The sequence below is a fragment of the Ipomoea triloba genome, chromosome 9 (assembly GCF_003576645.1).
Source record: "Ipomoea triloba cultivar NCNSP0323 chromosome 9, ASM357664v1".
NCBI lineage: Eukaryota > Viridiplantae > Streptophyta > Magnoliopsida > Solanales > Convolvulaceae > Ipomoea > Ipomoea triloba.
The window spans coordinates 2,629,647-2,646,317 of record NC_044924.1 but is presented as its reverse complement, the minus strand read 5'-3'; the positions used below and the strand labels follow the sequence as shown (position 1 = coordinate 2,646,317).

At 33.9% G+C, this 16,671-nt stretch overlaps 4 protein-coding genes across 5 annotated transcripts; 2 read left to right on the top strand and 2 right to left on the bottom strand.

Annotated features, from left to right (window-relative positions):
- Window positions 1-2,945: 2,945 nt before the first annotated feature.
- LOC116030005 lies at window positions 2,946-5,944 on the bottom strand. 2 transcript variants are annotated; one of them, XM_031272082.1, is made up of 2 exons: window positions 5,744-5,944; window positions 2,946-4,736 (listed from the first exon to the last, which is right to left on the bottom strand). In XM_031272082.1, the coding sequence occupies exon 2, from the start codon at window positions 4,364-4,366 to the stop codon at window positions 3,182-3,184; it is 1,185 nt and encodes a 394-aa protein (XP_031127942.1). In that variant the 5' UTR covers window positions 4,367-4,736; window positions 5,744-5,944; the 3' UTR covers window positions 2,946-3,181. The 2 variants fall into 2 exon arrangements, with proteins under 2 accessions (XP_031127942.1, XP_031127941.1); XM_031272081.1 differs by having other exon boundaries at window positions 2,946-4,716.
- Window positions 5,945-7,563: 1,619 nt separating this feature from the next.
- On the top strand, window positions 7,564-10,337 carry LOC116028324 (ras-related protein RABD1-like). The gene is made up of 8 exons (XM_031270000.1): window positions 7,564-7,744; window positions 7,817-7,889; window positions 8,083-8,130; window positions 8,239-8,286; window positions 8,479-8,550; window positions 8,882-9,037; window positions 9,371-9,474; window positions 10,058-10,337. Exons 1-8 carry the CDS (start codon window positions 7,731-7,733, stop codon window positions 10,146-10,148), a joined length of 606 nt encoding a protein of 201 aa, XP_031125860.1. The 5' UTR covers window positions 7,564-7,730; the 3' UTR covers window positions 10,149-10,337.
- A 287-nt stretch (window positions 10,338-10,624) lies between these two features.
- Window positions 10,625-12,724, bottom strand: LOC116030063 (ras-related protein RABA2a). The gene is made up of 2 exons (XM_031272171.1): window positions 12,424-12,724; window positions 10,625-11,411 (listed from the first exon to the last, which is right to left on the bottom strand). Exons 1-2 carry the CDS (start codon window positions 12,586-12,588, stop codon window positions 10,932-10,934), a joined length of 645 nt encoding a protein of 214 aa, XP_031128031.1. The 5' UTR covers window positions 12,589-12,724; the 3' UTR covers window positions 10,625-10,931.
- Window positions 12,725-14,339: 1,615 nt separating this feature from the next.
- On the top strand, window positions 14,340-16,544 carry LOC116029079. Its single transcript, XM_031270962.1, has 3 exons — window positions 14,340-14,354; window positions 14,881-15,097; window positions 16,133-16,544. The coding sequence occupies exons 1-3, from the start codon at window positions 14,340-14,342 to the stop codon at window positions 16,372-16,374; spliced, it is 474 nt and encodes a 157-aa protein (XP_031126822.1). The 3' UTR covers window positions 16,375-16,544.
- Window positions 16,545-16,671: the final 127 nt, after the last annotated feature.

Sequence of the window (16,671 nt, the reverse complement as noted above, 5' to 3'; positions counted from 1 at the left end):
AATTTAATTACGTACATTAACATAATATAATAATTTTTTTTGAATATTATCATGAGAGGAATTTAATTACGTACATTAACATAATATAGTAATTTTTTTTTGAATATTATCATGAGATGAATTTAATTACGTACATTAACATAATATAGTAATATTTTTTTTGAATACTATAATATACATCATATAATAATTTGATTGTTGTAATTTTTTATTTTATTGTTTGAATATTATAATGAGATGAATTTAATTACGTACATTAATATAATATAGTAATTTTTTTTTGAATTATCATGAGAGGAATTTAATGACGTACATTAACATAATATAGTAATTTTTTTTTGAATATTATCATGAGAGAAATTTAATTACGTACATTAACATAATATAGTAATTTTTTTTTAATATTACCATGAGAAGGATTTAATTATGTACATTAAGATATATAGTATTTTTTTTTTTGAATATTATCATGAGAGGAATTTAATTACGTACATTAACATAATATAGTAATATTTTTTTGAATACTGTAATATACATCATATAGTAATTTGATTGTTGTAATTTTTTATTTTATTTTTTGAATATTATCATGAGAGGAATTGTTGTAATTTTTTATTTTATTTTTTGAATATTATCATGAGAGGAATTTAATTACGTACATTAACATAATATAGTAATTTTTTTAATAGTATCATGAGAGGAATAACATAATATAGTAATTTTTTTAATAGTATCATGAGAGGAATTTAATTACGTACATGAACATAATATAGTAATTTTTTAGGAATTTAATTACGTACATGAACATAATATAGTAATTTTTTTAATAGTATCATGAGAGGAATTTAATTACGTACATGAACATAATATAGTAATTTTGTTTGAATATTATCATGATAGGAATTTAATTACGTACATTAACATAATATAGTAATTTTTTTGAATACTATAATATACATCATTTAGTAATTTGATTGTTAATATATGTACATAAATATGGAATCCATACAAGAATGGAAATGAATAAAATATTTCATTAATTTTCGTGTATAATAAGGAATGTAATCATATTTTGAATATTTTGTCAATTTTAGCAATAAATAAGGAGGGGTAAAGAATGATAAGGAATGCTAGAATTTCTGATAAGGAATTATTATATAATATTATGTTGACCGATTTCAAATTTTTTTTGTATTAAAATGAGCGGAAAAGCTAGTACTTCTGTTTTAATATATACATAAATAGATTATAGAGTTAATTCCATTTTTAGTCATATATTTATAGGTGACAATCCGCTTTTAGTCATTTTTTTCAAAACATACACTTTTGGTCTTAGTATTATTATTAATGACCATTTTTGGTCATCTATCAATAAAACAATTTAAATTTCATAAAATACAATGACATTTTGGTCTTTAGTTATGGATTTTTTCAAAACAAAACATCAAAAATATAATTGATCAACCTACTTTGTATAAAAAAGATCGAAATGTCCTTATATTCAACTGCATTTCAATGATGCACAAATATGGAATATGTTAAGATTTACATTGTTTACTGCTCAATGCCAACTAAACGAAACTGACAAACTAAATAGAAGCAAACCTACCGTCAAAAATGAAATTGAGACAGGACATCTTCAATTCTTCATAGATCTTCTGTTTTTTTTTTTTTTTTTTTTTTAATATCTTCCGAGGTTCTTCAAATCGCTAGAATCTTAAAGTGTATTATAAAATCAATTAATTAATACATCTAGAATCTTAAAGTGTATTATAAAGTCAATTAATTAATACATATTTTTAACATGATATGTACAATCCTACAAACAAATTACGGAGTACTAAAATTATACCACTATATATTTAAAAAAAAATTAATTATACCACTATATCACAAGGTTGTTCAAATCGCTAGAATCTTAAAATGTATTATAAAATCAATTAATTAATGCATCTAGAATCTTAGAGTATATTATAAAGTCAATTAATTAATACATATATTTAACAAGATATGTACAATCCTACAAACAAATTACGGAGTACTAAAATTATACCACTATATCACGAGGTTCTTCAAATCGCTAGAATCTTAAAGTGTATTATAAAATCAATTAATTAATACGTCTAGAATCTTAAAGTGTATTATAAAATCAATTAATTAATACATGTTTTTAACATGATATGTGCAATCCTACAAACAAAATACGGAGTATTAAAATTATACCACTATATTACAAAGTTCAAATATTCACCAATATGTTGGCAAATGTAGGCGACGAAAAAAGAAGACAAATTATTATGTGGATTATAGGATAAAAAAATATACATTATTGGTGTAATAAATGTATAGGAAAAAGTGTCAAATTAGTCCCTTAAGTCAAACGAATAGCGCAATTAGATCCGCTAACTAAAAAAAATTCCATTTAAACTCCTTAAACCTACTAAAATGTTCAATCACGTCTAAAATTATCTGATTAGCAATTTAGTGCGACATGGAGCTGACACGTGCTCCATGACCGTTTCAGCTTCAAATAAAAATAACAATTTTAAAGAGCTCCGTGTTGCACTAACTTGCTAATAAGGTAATTTTAGACTCAATTGAACATTTTAACAGATTTAAGGGGTTTAAATGAAACTTTTTTTGTTAAGAGATCCACCTGCACTATCCATTTGACTTAAAAGACTAATTTAACATTTTTTTCCTAAATTTATACCATACAAAATAATATATTTTTAATACTTAAAAAACATCATTTCTTAATATAAAATACGTTATTTTTATATTAAACATACATTATTATTCGATAATAAACAAAATAATGTATTTTATATATTTAAATAATACTTTTTATTTATAATTCATGTATTTTATGTATTTAAATAATATATTTTTATTTATAATCCACACAGCTGTAATGCTCCTCAAATGAAGAATAAATATAGAAGAGTAAAAGACACCACACCGCTCAAGAATTATACCCAAAAAAAGAAAACAAAATGAGAAGATGAAGCAGCGACAGTTTTGACAGTTGATAAGTGTAGATTATCTAGCAATAAAAACTACTCGTAAAAGCATAGTCTTATTTAAAATCTAAAACATTTACAAACAGTTTCTTCTTCCCAACAAAAATGTGTAAATTCTTCTTGTATTCACGTCAACTCTTAAGGTTGGGTCCATCAACTTATGAATGTGAGAGCATAGGCCAACCAAGAAATCGGGGGGAGTCAGGTGGGGTTGAGTGTTGACTGGGAGAGAAAAGGCTCAGCTCCACATACGTCCCAGAAGTTCCATCTTTCTCCACTGTCCGGAAAGAAATTGATCCAGGCCTTGTTGAAGCACCTGAGTTTCTACCTGGGCTATTCACTATACTTGCTCCAACATGGCTTTGGTTAGTGATTAGAGAAACACTGTCATTATGGTCATCACTTATCCTTCTAGCTTCTGTATCTTTTTGTAGGTTCCTCAATGCTAAAGCATCTGCAACAGGAAAGTACACTAGTGTGCAAATACCCACCCCCGCACAACACAGAAACGAAAGAAAACCAAGGAAAGCAAGAATTTCAAACACCACTTCCCCAGGGGCAGATAGAACAGATAAACCAAGAAATACAAACCTCAATGGGAAGAAACCAGAAAAAGAAATGATTAATGTGTACACTCTCTTTTGCAAACCCTTATTGATGATCAAATGCACAATTCGTCTTCCGATCCAGGACAAATAAGAAGTTACAATGACAGCAAACACACCAATACAAATGGTACTCAGTAGGGGGTAAGCACAGAGGGCAATAGCATCATCATTATCACCTTTAGTCTTAGGCGAAGCAGCTACACTTGTAAAATAATCAGGTAATCTGTGCTTGTAACCATCCTTGTTAAATTTTGGCCCAAATAAAATTATAATAAGCTGGAGAAAGAACACAGGCAGGCAAAAAAGAAGAATGTAGCAGGCTGTTTTGCCATTCCATTTCCGATTCAAGGTCCCTGACCTCTGCAATGATGCATGGAGGAGAAACACAACAGTGAGGAACAGGCATGGTTCCATGAACCCCAGGTTCGAAACAATGTGACATTTGCAGATGGTTTCTTGCCATTTCCAGCTAAGAGCATTCAACAACCTTCCACCACATCTCAGAAGACTCAGCCGAAGAATCTCTCCAAAACCCCACAAGATTGCAAAAAGGATGTATGTGATTCTGATAATCCAAGGACCACTGAAATAATGAAGTTGGATATTCCCTTCGGTGCGGATCTGATTGCGGAAGTAGATCAAATACAATATGCAAAATAATCCAAAAAGAAACAGAGCACTGACAAGACAGATTGTCAACACACCTAGTGCATCAGCAACTTTCAGATGGGGCATTACCCAAAGCACAAATTCCACGCATGCTCCCTGTCAGCATGGACACCAAAATATCCTCTAAAAAATAAAACCCTAATCCTTTGCAACAGGAAGTATACAGATTGATATTGGAAATCTCCTGTGAATGCCAAGAAAACCATATGATAGTTCTAAGAGCAGCAATTTATAGCCAGGGCAATGTTGGAGAAAGACTGGAAGAGAAGCGGCTGTTTTATAGTCCTCCAACCAGCCAGTGTTTCAGCGATCAACAAGGAGAGATACACTGTTACAACTTCAAAGTGTTTTCAAGTGTCTTCGTAATATTGAAGACACCCTATAACATTTGTTCTCCAAATGTTAGCTCTTGCAACCTACAACAGTACCAAGAAACCTATAATAGATGTTGGAAGATGATTATTCATAAAACCAAAGAACAGAATGAGAATGTCAACAGAAAAAAGAATAGAGGAAGCCCATATTCCATATGCCAAAGGGGCAAATGAGTTTTTAAAAAATTGTTTTGAAATCAGTAAAAGCATATGGAATCAAAACTCTCATGGAAGAAATGGAATGATGAAAGCATGCCATATGACCTACTAACAGACATGAGACACTCAATCCAAAAATGATTACATATTGCAACCTGATATGTTTGGGATGATAGCAAGGGAATGACTGGATTAAGGATATTTTACATCCTCAATTTTGTGTCTACCTTGTAAACAAGAAAACAATATTCAAAGTTCCATAGCAGAACCCATTTTACCAGTCAAAGGAGACATTTGTAGAAACTGCATTAGTTTCCCAAAAACAATAATATCAAAATTAGAGAAAATTGCAGAAATAGGAAACTTCTGCTCGTTTTCAAACTTTGATTTACAATTTCCATTATCATGCAAGTAATTTGGCAATGCCACCCTCTTTCCCTGTCCAAAAGTAACCAGCTGCAGAGCTGCTCAATGTCACAGCAGCAGGCGTTCATTTCTCAGGTCTCCCACAGGCTTTCATAAGATCATGTATCCATGTTGGTTTAGGACAAACTAACCAAAACCAGAAACAAGACAATATGCAACTACATACGTGCAAAAAGTAACCATAAACGCACATGCACAAAATTTTCCAAAAAATAATGACTACAATAATCCCCAAGCAACACCAGCAATCCAGGAACCGCAACAGAGCGTAATAATGAATCTAAATTATATCTTACGCCAGCAAAATCTCGCATCTCTCTTGCATGAACATATTATCCTACCGTTGTCAACGCCATACGACAACAGAGCCACACTATAACATATAATAAACCTTCACATTGATCCCGGCGTGCATATAGAAATCCTAGCCCTAGCCAAAATAATACGACAATGGAAACGTTACAGGGATCAAACGAGAGCTTACGAGGCGCAGAAGGTCGATCCGTGGAGCACGAACGCAGAATCGAGAAGCTGGGCGGAGCAGAGCTGAAAACCCTAAAGAGAGAGAGGAAGCGCAGAGAGAAACCAGGGGAAAAGGCAGTCGCGAGAAAGGAGTGAGAGAGAGAGAGAGTGCGAACAGCGAGAGGGAGAGGACTTTGTTGGAGACAGCCTGTCGCCAGCAAATAAACCAAACCCAGATATGGAAATTTAAATCCATTTTTCTAAAATAAAAAAAAATTAACTGTATTTAATGGGACGGAGGACAGGCTGTACACAGCTGGATACCACCGAGCTTGTTGGTACGCAAAAGTCCTGTCCTACGTGGCACTCTGGTCTTGGCGGCGTTTACGGTGAATGTTCAACGCAGTATTTCTTTTTCTCTTCATTTTTTAAATACAATGACTTCATAATTACGTTAAAAAATAAGTTATTCAACATAAAATTTTATATGTTATTTTGGAATTTTATTGGGCCTATAATTTGGGTCTGGGCTTCGTTATTTTCTATGAGCAACCGTGTTGGGCTAGTCCAATGATCTTATGTGTAATTTGTAGAGCTACCCATGCAATAAATATTTATATATTAGAACAAATACAAATTTTACATACTTACTTTTTTTGGGTACAAATTAAATTAATGTATTCAAAATATTTTTTTAAAATATATAATTAAAATCTTTTAAATGGAACTATTTATAAAATAAATTTACAAAAGCATAAAGCCATTACTTTAGATATATAAATTTGGTTCAAAAAGGTCACTATTATTATAAGTTATAAATTCATTATTGTGTCCAAGCCATAGCGAAACTAGTCAATAACTCAAAAATAAGTTGATATGACTTTGCTAGCAACCGCATGGTGCATGATATGAATTTGGCATTGTTTTAGGCACTATTGTATAAGCACTGTGCCCTTCAAATTTGAGATTCAAACTTATAAATTCACTATTGTTGGTATCATTATTTTCCAGCTTTGGTCGCCTTCTCCATCCTTTGAAGATGGTGACCAATTTGGTCTCTGGAGAAGCGACCAAACTGTATCCGATGACGTTGATACGGTAAATACAACAGATTGTATATAAAGTGAGAAACAGGGAGGCGAGTTCGGTTTGATGTTGTGAATGGGAAGTTTCTGAGGTTCTCTTTAACTACCGGTATTCACTCAGTCCAAAAGTCTCTCTCTCTTGCATTTAATGTGATATTTATAGTGTAGGTTATGGGACAAATTACGGGCTTGCCTGATAGGCCATAGTAGGCATACACTGGGTTATTGCTAGGCGGATTGGGACCGTACACGTGGAGCGTGATGATTCTCACCTTCGTAATGTGAAGAATGTATGGAGCTCGGTCCGAGCTATTGGGTTCGAGAATGCTTATGTTGATAGGGATTTGTTGGGGGGAATAGTCAATGAGGTCGGGTATTACTGGGGTCGGGGCGAGTAACCGTTAGGCCGGAGTTCAGTTGGTTCGGACCCTGGGTTACTATCTCTCCTTCTCCGATCAGTCGTATGGTCTTTAGTTCCGAGGGTTATTCCTTATTAGACGTGTTTGTTGTAGTCGCCGATTTTCGCCACTATAACATTATTAGACAACCTAGTGACATATTATTATAGATCACTAACAAGTATTTAAATTTTGATGCATTAAACCAACATGTTTATATATTTAATTGTAAAGTTTAAAAATTTCATAGTCTAATTAATTTCTCAATTAAAGTTTGGAAGTATCCAACTCTTTTCCCAATAACGAAAGACAACGTTAGCCTCATGTTTGTGTGTCAAAGATAGAGGTGCAAGTAAAGCAATCTGTATTCTGTAACAACGAATTGACAAGTGGAAAAGCGGCTTCTTTCATTTGTCTTTCCCTCTTCTCAAGCAAACTGACAAACAAGCTTCTCCTATTCTTTGCCGACAACTACACACCCGACGGAAAAAAGCGCAGAAAACCATCCGGGACGACACACCTAAAAATGGGCACCGAATAGTAAGAGATTCTTCACCGATGATTTTCTTCTTAAAAATTGATCTCCAATTTACGTCTCTTGTTTTTCTGCAGCGATTACCTGTTCAAGTTGTTGCTAATCGGAGACTCTTCCGTCGGCAAGTCATGCCTGCTTCTCAGATTCGCTGTATGTTCATCTCTCTACTTCGTATCTATACGTATACGGTGCCGATATAGGTTTATGATTTACGTATTTGTACGGAAATGTGCTTATCTTGAAGTAGTGTCTGATTTCTGATAGTTCAAGTTTTTTTTTGGTGGGTTAATGAAAAAGACTAGATAAAGTTGCTATAATGATGTTCTGTGGTTGTTTATTCCAGGATGATTCGTACATTGACAGCTACATTAGCACCATAGGAGTTGACTTCGTAAGGCTTTCTAAGGGTTTTGATTTACCACTTTGATTGTTCTTGTTTCTCTTTTCTGATTTTCTTGGATTTTTCATTCTTAGCAATGTTTTGGGTTATTATTTGCAGAAAATTAGGACAGTGGAGCTGGATGGGAAGACTATCAAGCTGCAAATTGTGAGTATTTTTTTTCTTCATTTTGTGACAAGTATTTGATTGAGTAGAGTGAAGTAGAAGTGTAGAACTGTAGAAGTAACCTAAAGTAGGTTTTTCCATACACTTTAATCCCCGTGTTGAATTCTATAGAATTCTTGTTTTGTTAGGGATGGGCTTCGATGTTATAATGCCTTGTGTCTTTGGTTTTCCTAGTGGGATACTGCTGGCCAGGAGCGTTTCCGGACTATTACAAGCAGTTACTATCGTGGTGCACATGGAATCATTGTAAGATATCCATTCACGTTGCTTTGTTCAATTAGACATTTACGGGTTCGTAGAATGATAGGAATTTGGCACCAAAAAATTAGTGCTAGATTTGAGTTTACATATGTGTCCATGTTTTTACCAGTTCGAGGCTATACAACTTAAATTTAGCTCATATATATAAGCCTTAATTGTTGTCTCAATCCACGGTGGCCCCAAGAAGTTAGGGATATGCAATTGTTGAAAATCTTACATGTTAAAGTTAACAATTCAGCACCGGGGGTTAGTTAAGAATTCAGTTCTGAAACTGTTCCGAGTTATATCTCTGTATTTTACTTCTTTTCTTGGATAGATTGTCTATGATGTTACTGAAATGGAGAGCTTCAACAATGTCAAGCAATGGCTGAGCGAAATCGACAGATATGCAAATGATAGCGTTTGCAAGCTTTTAGTTGGAAACAAATGTGATTTGGCAGAGAACAAGGTTGTGGACACAGAAACGGCAAAGGTACTATTTTTTTCATGTAGTTATCCCCGTACCTTATATCATCAAAAAGACCTTGTCTACCATCAATGAGAGAGGATTGTGTCTACAATGCTGGCGCAACAACAATATTGTAGCTTGAATTTTATTCAACTTACGACTTCTATGTTTTCTTTCCTAGGTTGTATCCTAAAGTTCAGTTTTCTTGTTTCCTAGTATATTTAATTATTTATCGTAGTCTTTCTTTTGCTAATAGTAAGGATTAAGTGTTTCGACATGCCTCCTCCCTCGTCTCCATATATGAATAAAATCCTAGCATAACCCGGTCCAAATTGTTTTTGTTTCATTGAATTGCAGGCATTTGCAGATGAGCTCAGTATACCTTTCCTGGAGACTAGTGCAAAAGATTCCATCAATGTGGAGCAGGCTTTCTTAACCATGGCTGCTGAAATTAAGAAAAAGTGAGATAACCTTCTCTATATTTGCTAGATAATTTCCCTTTTTTTTTTGGCCAGTTATCTGTGATTAGCTATTGTTCGACTAATTATTATGGGCCTATGAAATATTTTCCAAGCACTGCACCACTTTGGATTAGTTAAAGCCAACCTGACTGTTACATCAGGGGTTATACCCCGCCCACCCCCAAAAAAAAACATTAAACAAAACTAATGATCAGTTTTATATGAACTTTTTGGCAGTAGAAAATTAGAGTATCTATTACACCATGGCACACCAAACATGTCATGAAACCCAATTTAGAATTTTTCATTTCTGTTTAATTGATTGTGTACTTTTAGTTATGAGAAAATTTTCGCTTTTAAATACATTAACATGTAGTGCCATGGTTGAACTCATGGTACGGATCTCTACCAATAGCATTAAGATAATAACAAGGACCAGAGTATTTGCGTGTGATCGAGGATGAGAATAATATCGATGATGGTGGTCATCAAAGTAATGTGTGAAGAATGGAAAGGTTTCGTCTTATGTTGGTCTATAATTTTGCATTCTTTTTTCATTGATTACGATAAATTATTTCCGCAGAATGGGCACACAACCTGCTGGAAGCAAGTCAGCTAGTACTGTTCAAATCAAGGGACAGCCAATCCAACAGAAGAGCAATTGTTGTAGCTAACTACTGATATTGTAGTTGTATCCTGCTTATAAATGTTGAATGCAAAGTAATCAAATATGTATTTCCCAGATTGTGTTTACATGTGACAGCCTGTTTACAATGTGTACATTGTTGTTCTTTGCATATTGTAATTTGTTGCTATATTTATGGCATACATCATTACTACTGGTTGTTGGGTTTTGGGGTCAAGATCAAATGTCTGAATGTGTGTGTTTTTGTCTGTGTACTTTACGCCCTCTTTTTGTGGGGGTTAATTACTTTTTTGATGGGATCCAAACAACACCTAGACCATAGTCGCAGAGATTTAAACCCATGACCTTTGGTATGGAGTGACTCTAATACCAAGGTTTTATCTCAACTAAAAACCTAAACTAATATTTGGATTGCACATTTATATTTATATAACAATGAATAATATTTACAAGGACATTGAACACTAAAGGGATCCCAACTCTAAACAATGAATTTAAAGGTCATTGAATCATTGGTAATGAATCTTTACTTCAGAATTGAGATGAATATCTTTTGCAGTACAGCAAGCAAAGTGCCTGCATTCTTCACAATATAATTAAAGCTAGCAGCCAGAGGTATGAACTGCACTACTAATAGACAAGCCTCAAACAATTCGCATATAAAGCCTCAAGTAGCACTCAGCTCAACCAAAAAGGTCAAATTAATAATACAACAACAAGAGGAATGGTAAAAAAAATACAAAAGCTCAAACAATTGGCGCAAATAGGAATAATAAAAGAAGAAATTGAGAGGAAAAAGCGCCAATGACCATTAGGATGAAGAGCAGCAAGGTTTTTTTGCGTTAACATCTTGTGCGTCAACAACAAGAGTCTTCCCTTCTTTGATAGCAGCTGCTGGCTCCTCTGAAGAAAGCGACTTCTTACTAATTGTCCGATAGATTTCTGATAGAATCATCTGGAATGCCTTCTCTACATTAGTTGCCTCCAAAGCTGATGTTTCAATGAACGAGAGGCCTTCCCTTTCAGCATAACTTTGAGCATCCTCTGTGGCAACTGCTCGAAGATGGCTTAGATCGGCCTTATTCCCAATGAGCATGATCACAATGTTTGAATCTGCATGGTCTCTCAGCTCCTTCAACCAACGGCTAACATTTTCAAAGGTTGTTGGTTTTGTCACATCATAAACTAAAAGAGCCCCAAGAGCACCCCTATAATATGCACTTGTTATGGCTCGATATCTCTCCTGGCCAGCCGTGTCCCATATCTGAGCCTTCACCGTCCTTCCCTCAACCTACATAACAAAACTATTAAGTAAACAGGCTATCATCTAAAAGCTTCGTGATTCAATTCATTAATCCCCAACTAAGAAGAACAAAGATAATAGCCATAAACTGAAATAAAATCGTTGTAGCTCTGGTTAAAAGGCTCATCCTCCTCCAAGTCCAATCAACTTACGAGAGTTTCTTGTCCAACAATCCTCTAATTCATTAATACACAAATGTGTTTTAGATTTATTTCTAGCAGCATTAGTTACAACAAGAAGATCTGCTCTGTTAATCTGTTATAAACAAATTAGCAACTCATAATCCAGCCCACAATTCGAGGAAAACCAGAGAAATTATCAAGAAACACAATTTCAGCCCTCCAACCCAAAATAAGGCACAATAAAAGTTTACTCTATGCACATAACAAAGCAAACCTAATGTAAAGATGCCACTATAATACTTTCCAAAAGCAATGTGTGCCATTAGTAGCTTCACAATTGCTTGAAGTAAAAACCAAGAAGTTGAGGTCACATTTATAGTCCCCACCAAAAAAAAAAAACAGAAAGAAAACAATAAAAGAATGAAACTTTAACCCCAATCTTGAAAAAGATTAGAATAAACAGCAATAAGAAATGGCTATTATTTACTTATTTTATACTGATTCCTGATTCTGGAGATGTAATTACGCGCCACCAAACATGGAGGAAAAAAATAGATTTAACAGGTACACAGTATTTAATACATTTAGTAAGTCAATAAAACATCAATTCCAAGGAGATCCAGTGCACGCATCAAAGAGCATTCACAGAATCACAGTTCATTAATGCACACAAGTACACAACATTCTTAAACAGCAAGCAAGTACGAAAACAACGCATCCATACGTACATCTAGACACGTATACAGACACGTATAAGAATCGCAGATCTAAAGCATCAACGGCAAAACTAAGCAGCCAAAGTACATATTGGATCGAAATGCTAAAAACGGTTTTTGATTAGTGACAAATGTTTTGAAAAGAGAAGAAACAGGAATGACCTGAAGAGTACGAGTGGCGAATTCAACTCCGATGGTGGACTTGGACTCCAAGCAGAACTCGTTTCTGGTAAATCGGGATAGCAAGTTGGATTTACCTACTCCGGAATCGCCGATTAACACAACCTTGAACAAGTAATCGTATTCCTCGTCCGGTCTCCTCGCCATATTCTCTCTCTCTCTCTCTCTCTCTTCTTCCTCCTGAGGAACCGCTCACTAAAGTCACTAGCTAGCTCTTCTGCGATCTACTCTCTTCTCGGTCTGAATAAAGATCGTTGATGTTAATGACGAAAATGCCCCTGCTAGATACGTTCTTCTGCGTGTGTTTGTGGCCAGGTTGTCTGAAATGTCAAGCATTTTGCTTTTTTGCGCCCTTTGATTTCGCATGCATATTTATGAAAAGGAATTTTGTTTTTGCTATTTTCACTATCTTTTATTCATTTTAGATACCGCAAATCCTATTATATTGTAGTATCTGTTCATACTTTCTCAACCTGATGAAATATAAAGAGTCAATCCATCTCTACTAAGACTCGATCTTATGACATCCTATATGGAAAAATCACTATATGCCTTTGATTTCGCATGCATATTTAACTTGTTATTTTTCTTTTTTTTTTTTTTTGCTATTTTTACTATCTTTTATTAAAAAATAAGCTCGACAAATTGTGTCCACTAAGCTCTATTTGACATGTCTAACTAGAAAGCTGGTAGTTAATAAATTAACTAATTGAGTGTAGTTAAATTAATTGTTGAAATAGTTAATAAGTGTAAAAAGACATAAAATGATAAATTAAGATATTCAAATTTTGATTAATGAATGGTAGTGGTGTTTTTTTTTTAATTAATAAAGATAAAATAAGGAAAAAGGTTTTAAAAGTCATGTAGCTTTAAAATAAACTATACCACACAGAACCCAACTTCATTTTGATTATTGCTGACTCTGTTACAATGCACAAAGAGTCAACAGTTGCCTCCACTAAGGCTCGAATCCGAACCCACTCCCATAATTCATGTGGAGTGTAAACCGGGACACCGGGTGCCACTAGACCACAAGGTCTTTGGCGATTACTAAATATTTAATTTCATTTTAAACTTTTATCTTTAAATTAAATTTCTCTTCACTTTTAGTTTTGGTAGTGTTTGGTAAAATTAGTTACGTATTTAATGATGGAAATATTCCGTCGCAATATCTATTGCAAAGTCGTCGCTAAATGTCCATTTAATAAAAAATAAATAAAATATGTCACTGAGTTGTTGTTATTTCGTCACGAAATTAGCAAAGGAATGCGTTCGTTGCTAAACCTGTCACTGCTTATGCTTTTTTTTGTAGTGTCACCTCAGAGTGAACCGTGAATGTTTTGAATTTATATAGAGTACAAAGTCAACATGACAACAATGCCTCTATACTTTATGATTTTGAGTTTGTGCCAAGAGACATGGTATTGATCGACATCATAAACTTTTCCTATAATTATATTACATTTGAGTGTGAGTTGAAATTGTAATAATATAGAAACAAATAATAATTGAAAATTACAATTGTGACAATATGTCAATAGGGTTTACTTCTAAATGTAATATAATATTGCAGGAATGCATATGGCCTAATAATAGAGGTGTTACTAATTAAGAAATCGAATTTGTTATACCACACGATTGAGTGACTAAAATACTAATCATTTATACTGTGCAAAAAGAATGTGCATGTTTGGTTCATCAAACACGGTTTTTAGTAGTGCCCGACTAGATTAAGGTAGATCTTAACAATGTCAGTTGACGCAAGATAAGATTAAATTATGATCAATAACATAGAATGGAGTTGAATCATTTGTTACACTATGATAATAAACTCTATGTTTATGGCTCGTTAAAATATATATTGTCATTTACTTATACATAACCCTTTAGAAGTAGCAATGAAAATCCTTGAGGTTGGAATTCAATCTTTAATAAAATATGTATTTAAAAAAAGAAATGTTAATACAAAATCATATATATATTGTTCACATTAAAACAAGAGTCATTCTTATAAACAGACACAAAAAGTGAAAGGTCACCCAGAGTCACGCTGCGAGACATCATACCAGCTGCGTGACTTCAGCAGTGCAAACTGTGAGACATCACACTAGGTTGCGAGACATCAATTGCATGCGAGCTTCCTTTCGCGAGAAATCAAATACACTCTCCACTGAGACTCAAACACACCCCTTTAATATGGAAATACAATCGAGTGCCACTAGACTACAAAGTCTTGAGATCATGAAAAAAATATTAAAAAAACAGATAAAAAAATATATATTTTTTAACAGTGAAGTGGATGAATCTATGAATAATTTCAACTGTTGGGGCCAAAATATAAACTTGAAGAAAATAAAGCACCTCAACTACAAATAATCGTCTGCTTTGTTTTTTTCCTTTTTTTTTTTTTGCTTTCTTTTTCCATTTCGCAAACGTCAGCGGTTTTCTCGAGAAAGCGGCAGAAAGACAGGAAGTAAAGAAGCAGAAGAAATTTATGGGAGAGAGAGAGGGGGAGAGGGCGAAGAGAAGGCGATATTTCCAGAAGCAGAAGAAAGGATCTGTAGTGGGAGACGAAAAATGAAGGAGATCTCTGTACGAGGGAGATCATTCCGTCTTATTCTGTTCTTTTATTCAATTCTTTTGCAATTCGTTTCAGGTTCGTTTCTCGAATCTCTATACAAATATTAAAAAAAAAAAGAAAGAAGATTCGCTGCATTGTAATTATTATACAAATAGAAAATTTATTATTGCATTATTTTTTCTATGTTTGTTTGTGATTGTTAATGTAATAGTTGAATCACAAGCCAATTGTGGAGCTCTTTATATTTCATTTAGAAATATGGCTTAGTTTCCAATAATCGCATTGATGAATGGCTTGTTAATGATGCCATTTCACAAGTAATGCCCCCCAAGAAGTTGCAATAATGTCCTAGTGTATGCTAGGTTGGTTGAAGAAGCCTGGAAAAAAAATTGAATATTGAGGTTGGTAGTGGGTTCAACTCAACATGTCGTTTTGGTCTTAGCTTAGCTCCTTGATGCTGATGGCAGGCTGCATTTTGGTATAATTTGTTTGTTGAGCTAATGCAGCTCTTGGAATGCAGTTAGATGATGCATTCTCTCTGTTATTTGATACCCTTAATCCATGATTGATGCGAATTACTTAATTTTGTGTGTATTTCCAGTCACAAATCACGAATGAATTGCAACTCTATTGGTACACCATCTTAGCATGCTAATGTCCATCTTAGTTTAGTTCCTTGATGGTAGGACTGTATTTTCATATAATTAGTTTGTTAAAGCATCTCTTGGTATGCAGTTAGATGATGCTTTCTCTCTGTTATTTGATATTCTTAATCCATGATTGATGTGAATTATTTAATTTTCTGTATGTTTTCAGTCACAAATCACGAATGGATTGCCACTCTATTGGTACACCATCTTAGCATGCTAATGTCCATCTTAGTTTTTTCTTTCGTTGTTAGAGAGAGAGAGAGATAGAGTGTGTGTGTAATTTTTGTTCGTGAGTTGTGCCTCCTAAAGCTTATTTGTCATTGTCTTTCATAATAATAAGCTTATATATTTGTTGATCAATCTTTTGAGGCAGAACTTGTTTATTAAGGAGTAATGTTTATATGCCATTTCTTTCTTTAAGTTGCTTGCACCTTAGGCTCTTCATTTACCCTAATTTCAGGCTTCTCAGACAATCCACCGGGTCCCAAAAATGAGACAAAGGTTGATGCTCATACCACTTCTGGCAATGGCTCGGGGTCAGAAATACTCGTAATATTCATAGTGATTATAGTGTTTGGACTGTTAGTATTTTTCCTCTTCAAAGTTTGGCAAAAGAAAAAACGTGAAGATCAATATGCTCGTCTGCTAAAATTGTTTGAAGAGGACGATGAGCTTGAGCTTGAGCTTGGCCTTCGGGATTGAATGTTTGCTGAACACGTTATTTTTTATGTATTAAGGTGAGGATTATCTCTTTAGTGTTAGTACACACATACTTGTACTTCAACTTCTACCTCTAGTTTCAAGTGGAATATTATACATCTTCTGTTTCTCGGCTTAGCAATGTGAATATCCTGAGTTCTTTTATCTGTTTAGATGGAATTTCTTTGTATAGTCAGATCCATGCCGCCTATAAAGTGACAACTATGCCCTTATATCCCATGAGTCCATGACATTGTTTACGTTCTTATTTACCTACCATTGTTGATTTGAAAGTAATCT

Coding starts and splice junctions, on each gene's coding strand:
- LOC116029079 (XM_031270962.1), top strand. Junction 15,098..16,132: donor TCTTTTGCAATTCGTTTCAG/GTTCGTTTCTCG, acceptor CCCTAATTTCAG/GCTTCTCAGACAATCCACCG.
- LOC116030005 (XM_031272082.1), bottom strand. CDS start 4,366: ATGCCCCATCTGAAAGTTGCTGATGCACTAGGTGTGTTGACAATCTGT.
- LOC116028324 (XM_031270000.1), top strand. Junction 8,287..8,478: donor AGACTATCAAGCTGCAAATT/GTGAGTATTTTT, acceptor TGGTTTTCCTAG/TGGGATACTGCTGGCCAGGA. Junction 9,038..9,370: donor TGGACACAGAAACGGCAAAG/GTACTATTTTTT, acceptor ATTGAATTGCAG/GCATTTGCAGATGAGCTCAG.
- LOC116030063 (XM_031272171.1), bottom strand. CDS start 12,588: ATGGCGAGGAGACCGGACGAGGAATACGATTACTTGTTCAAGGTTGTG. Junction 11,412..12,423: donor TCGCCACTCGTACTCTTCAG/GTCATTCCTGTT, acceptor TTTGTTATGTAG/GTTGAGGGAAGGACGGTGAA.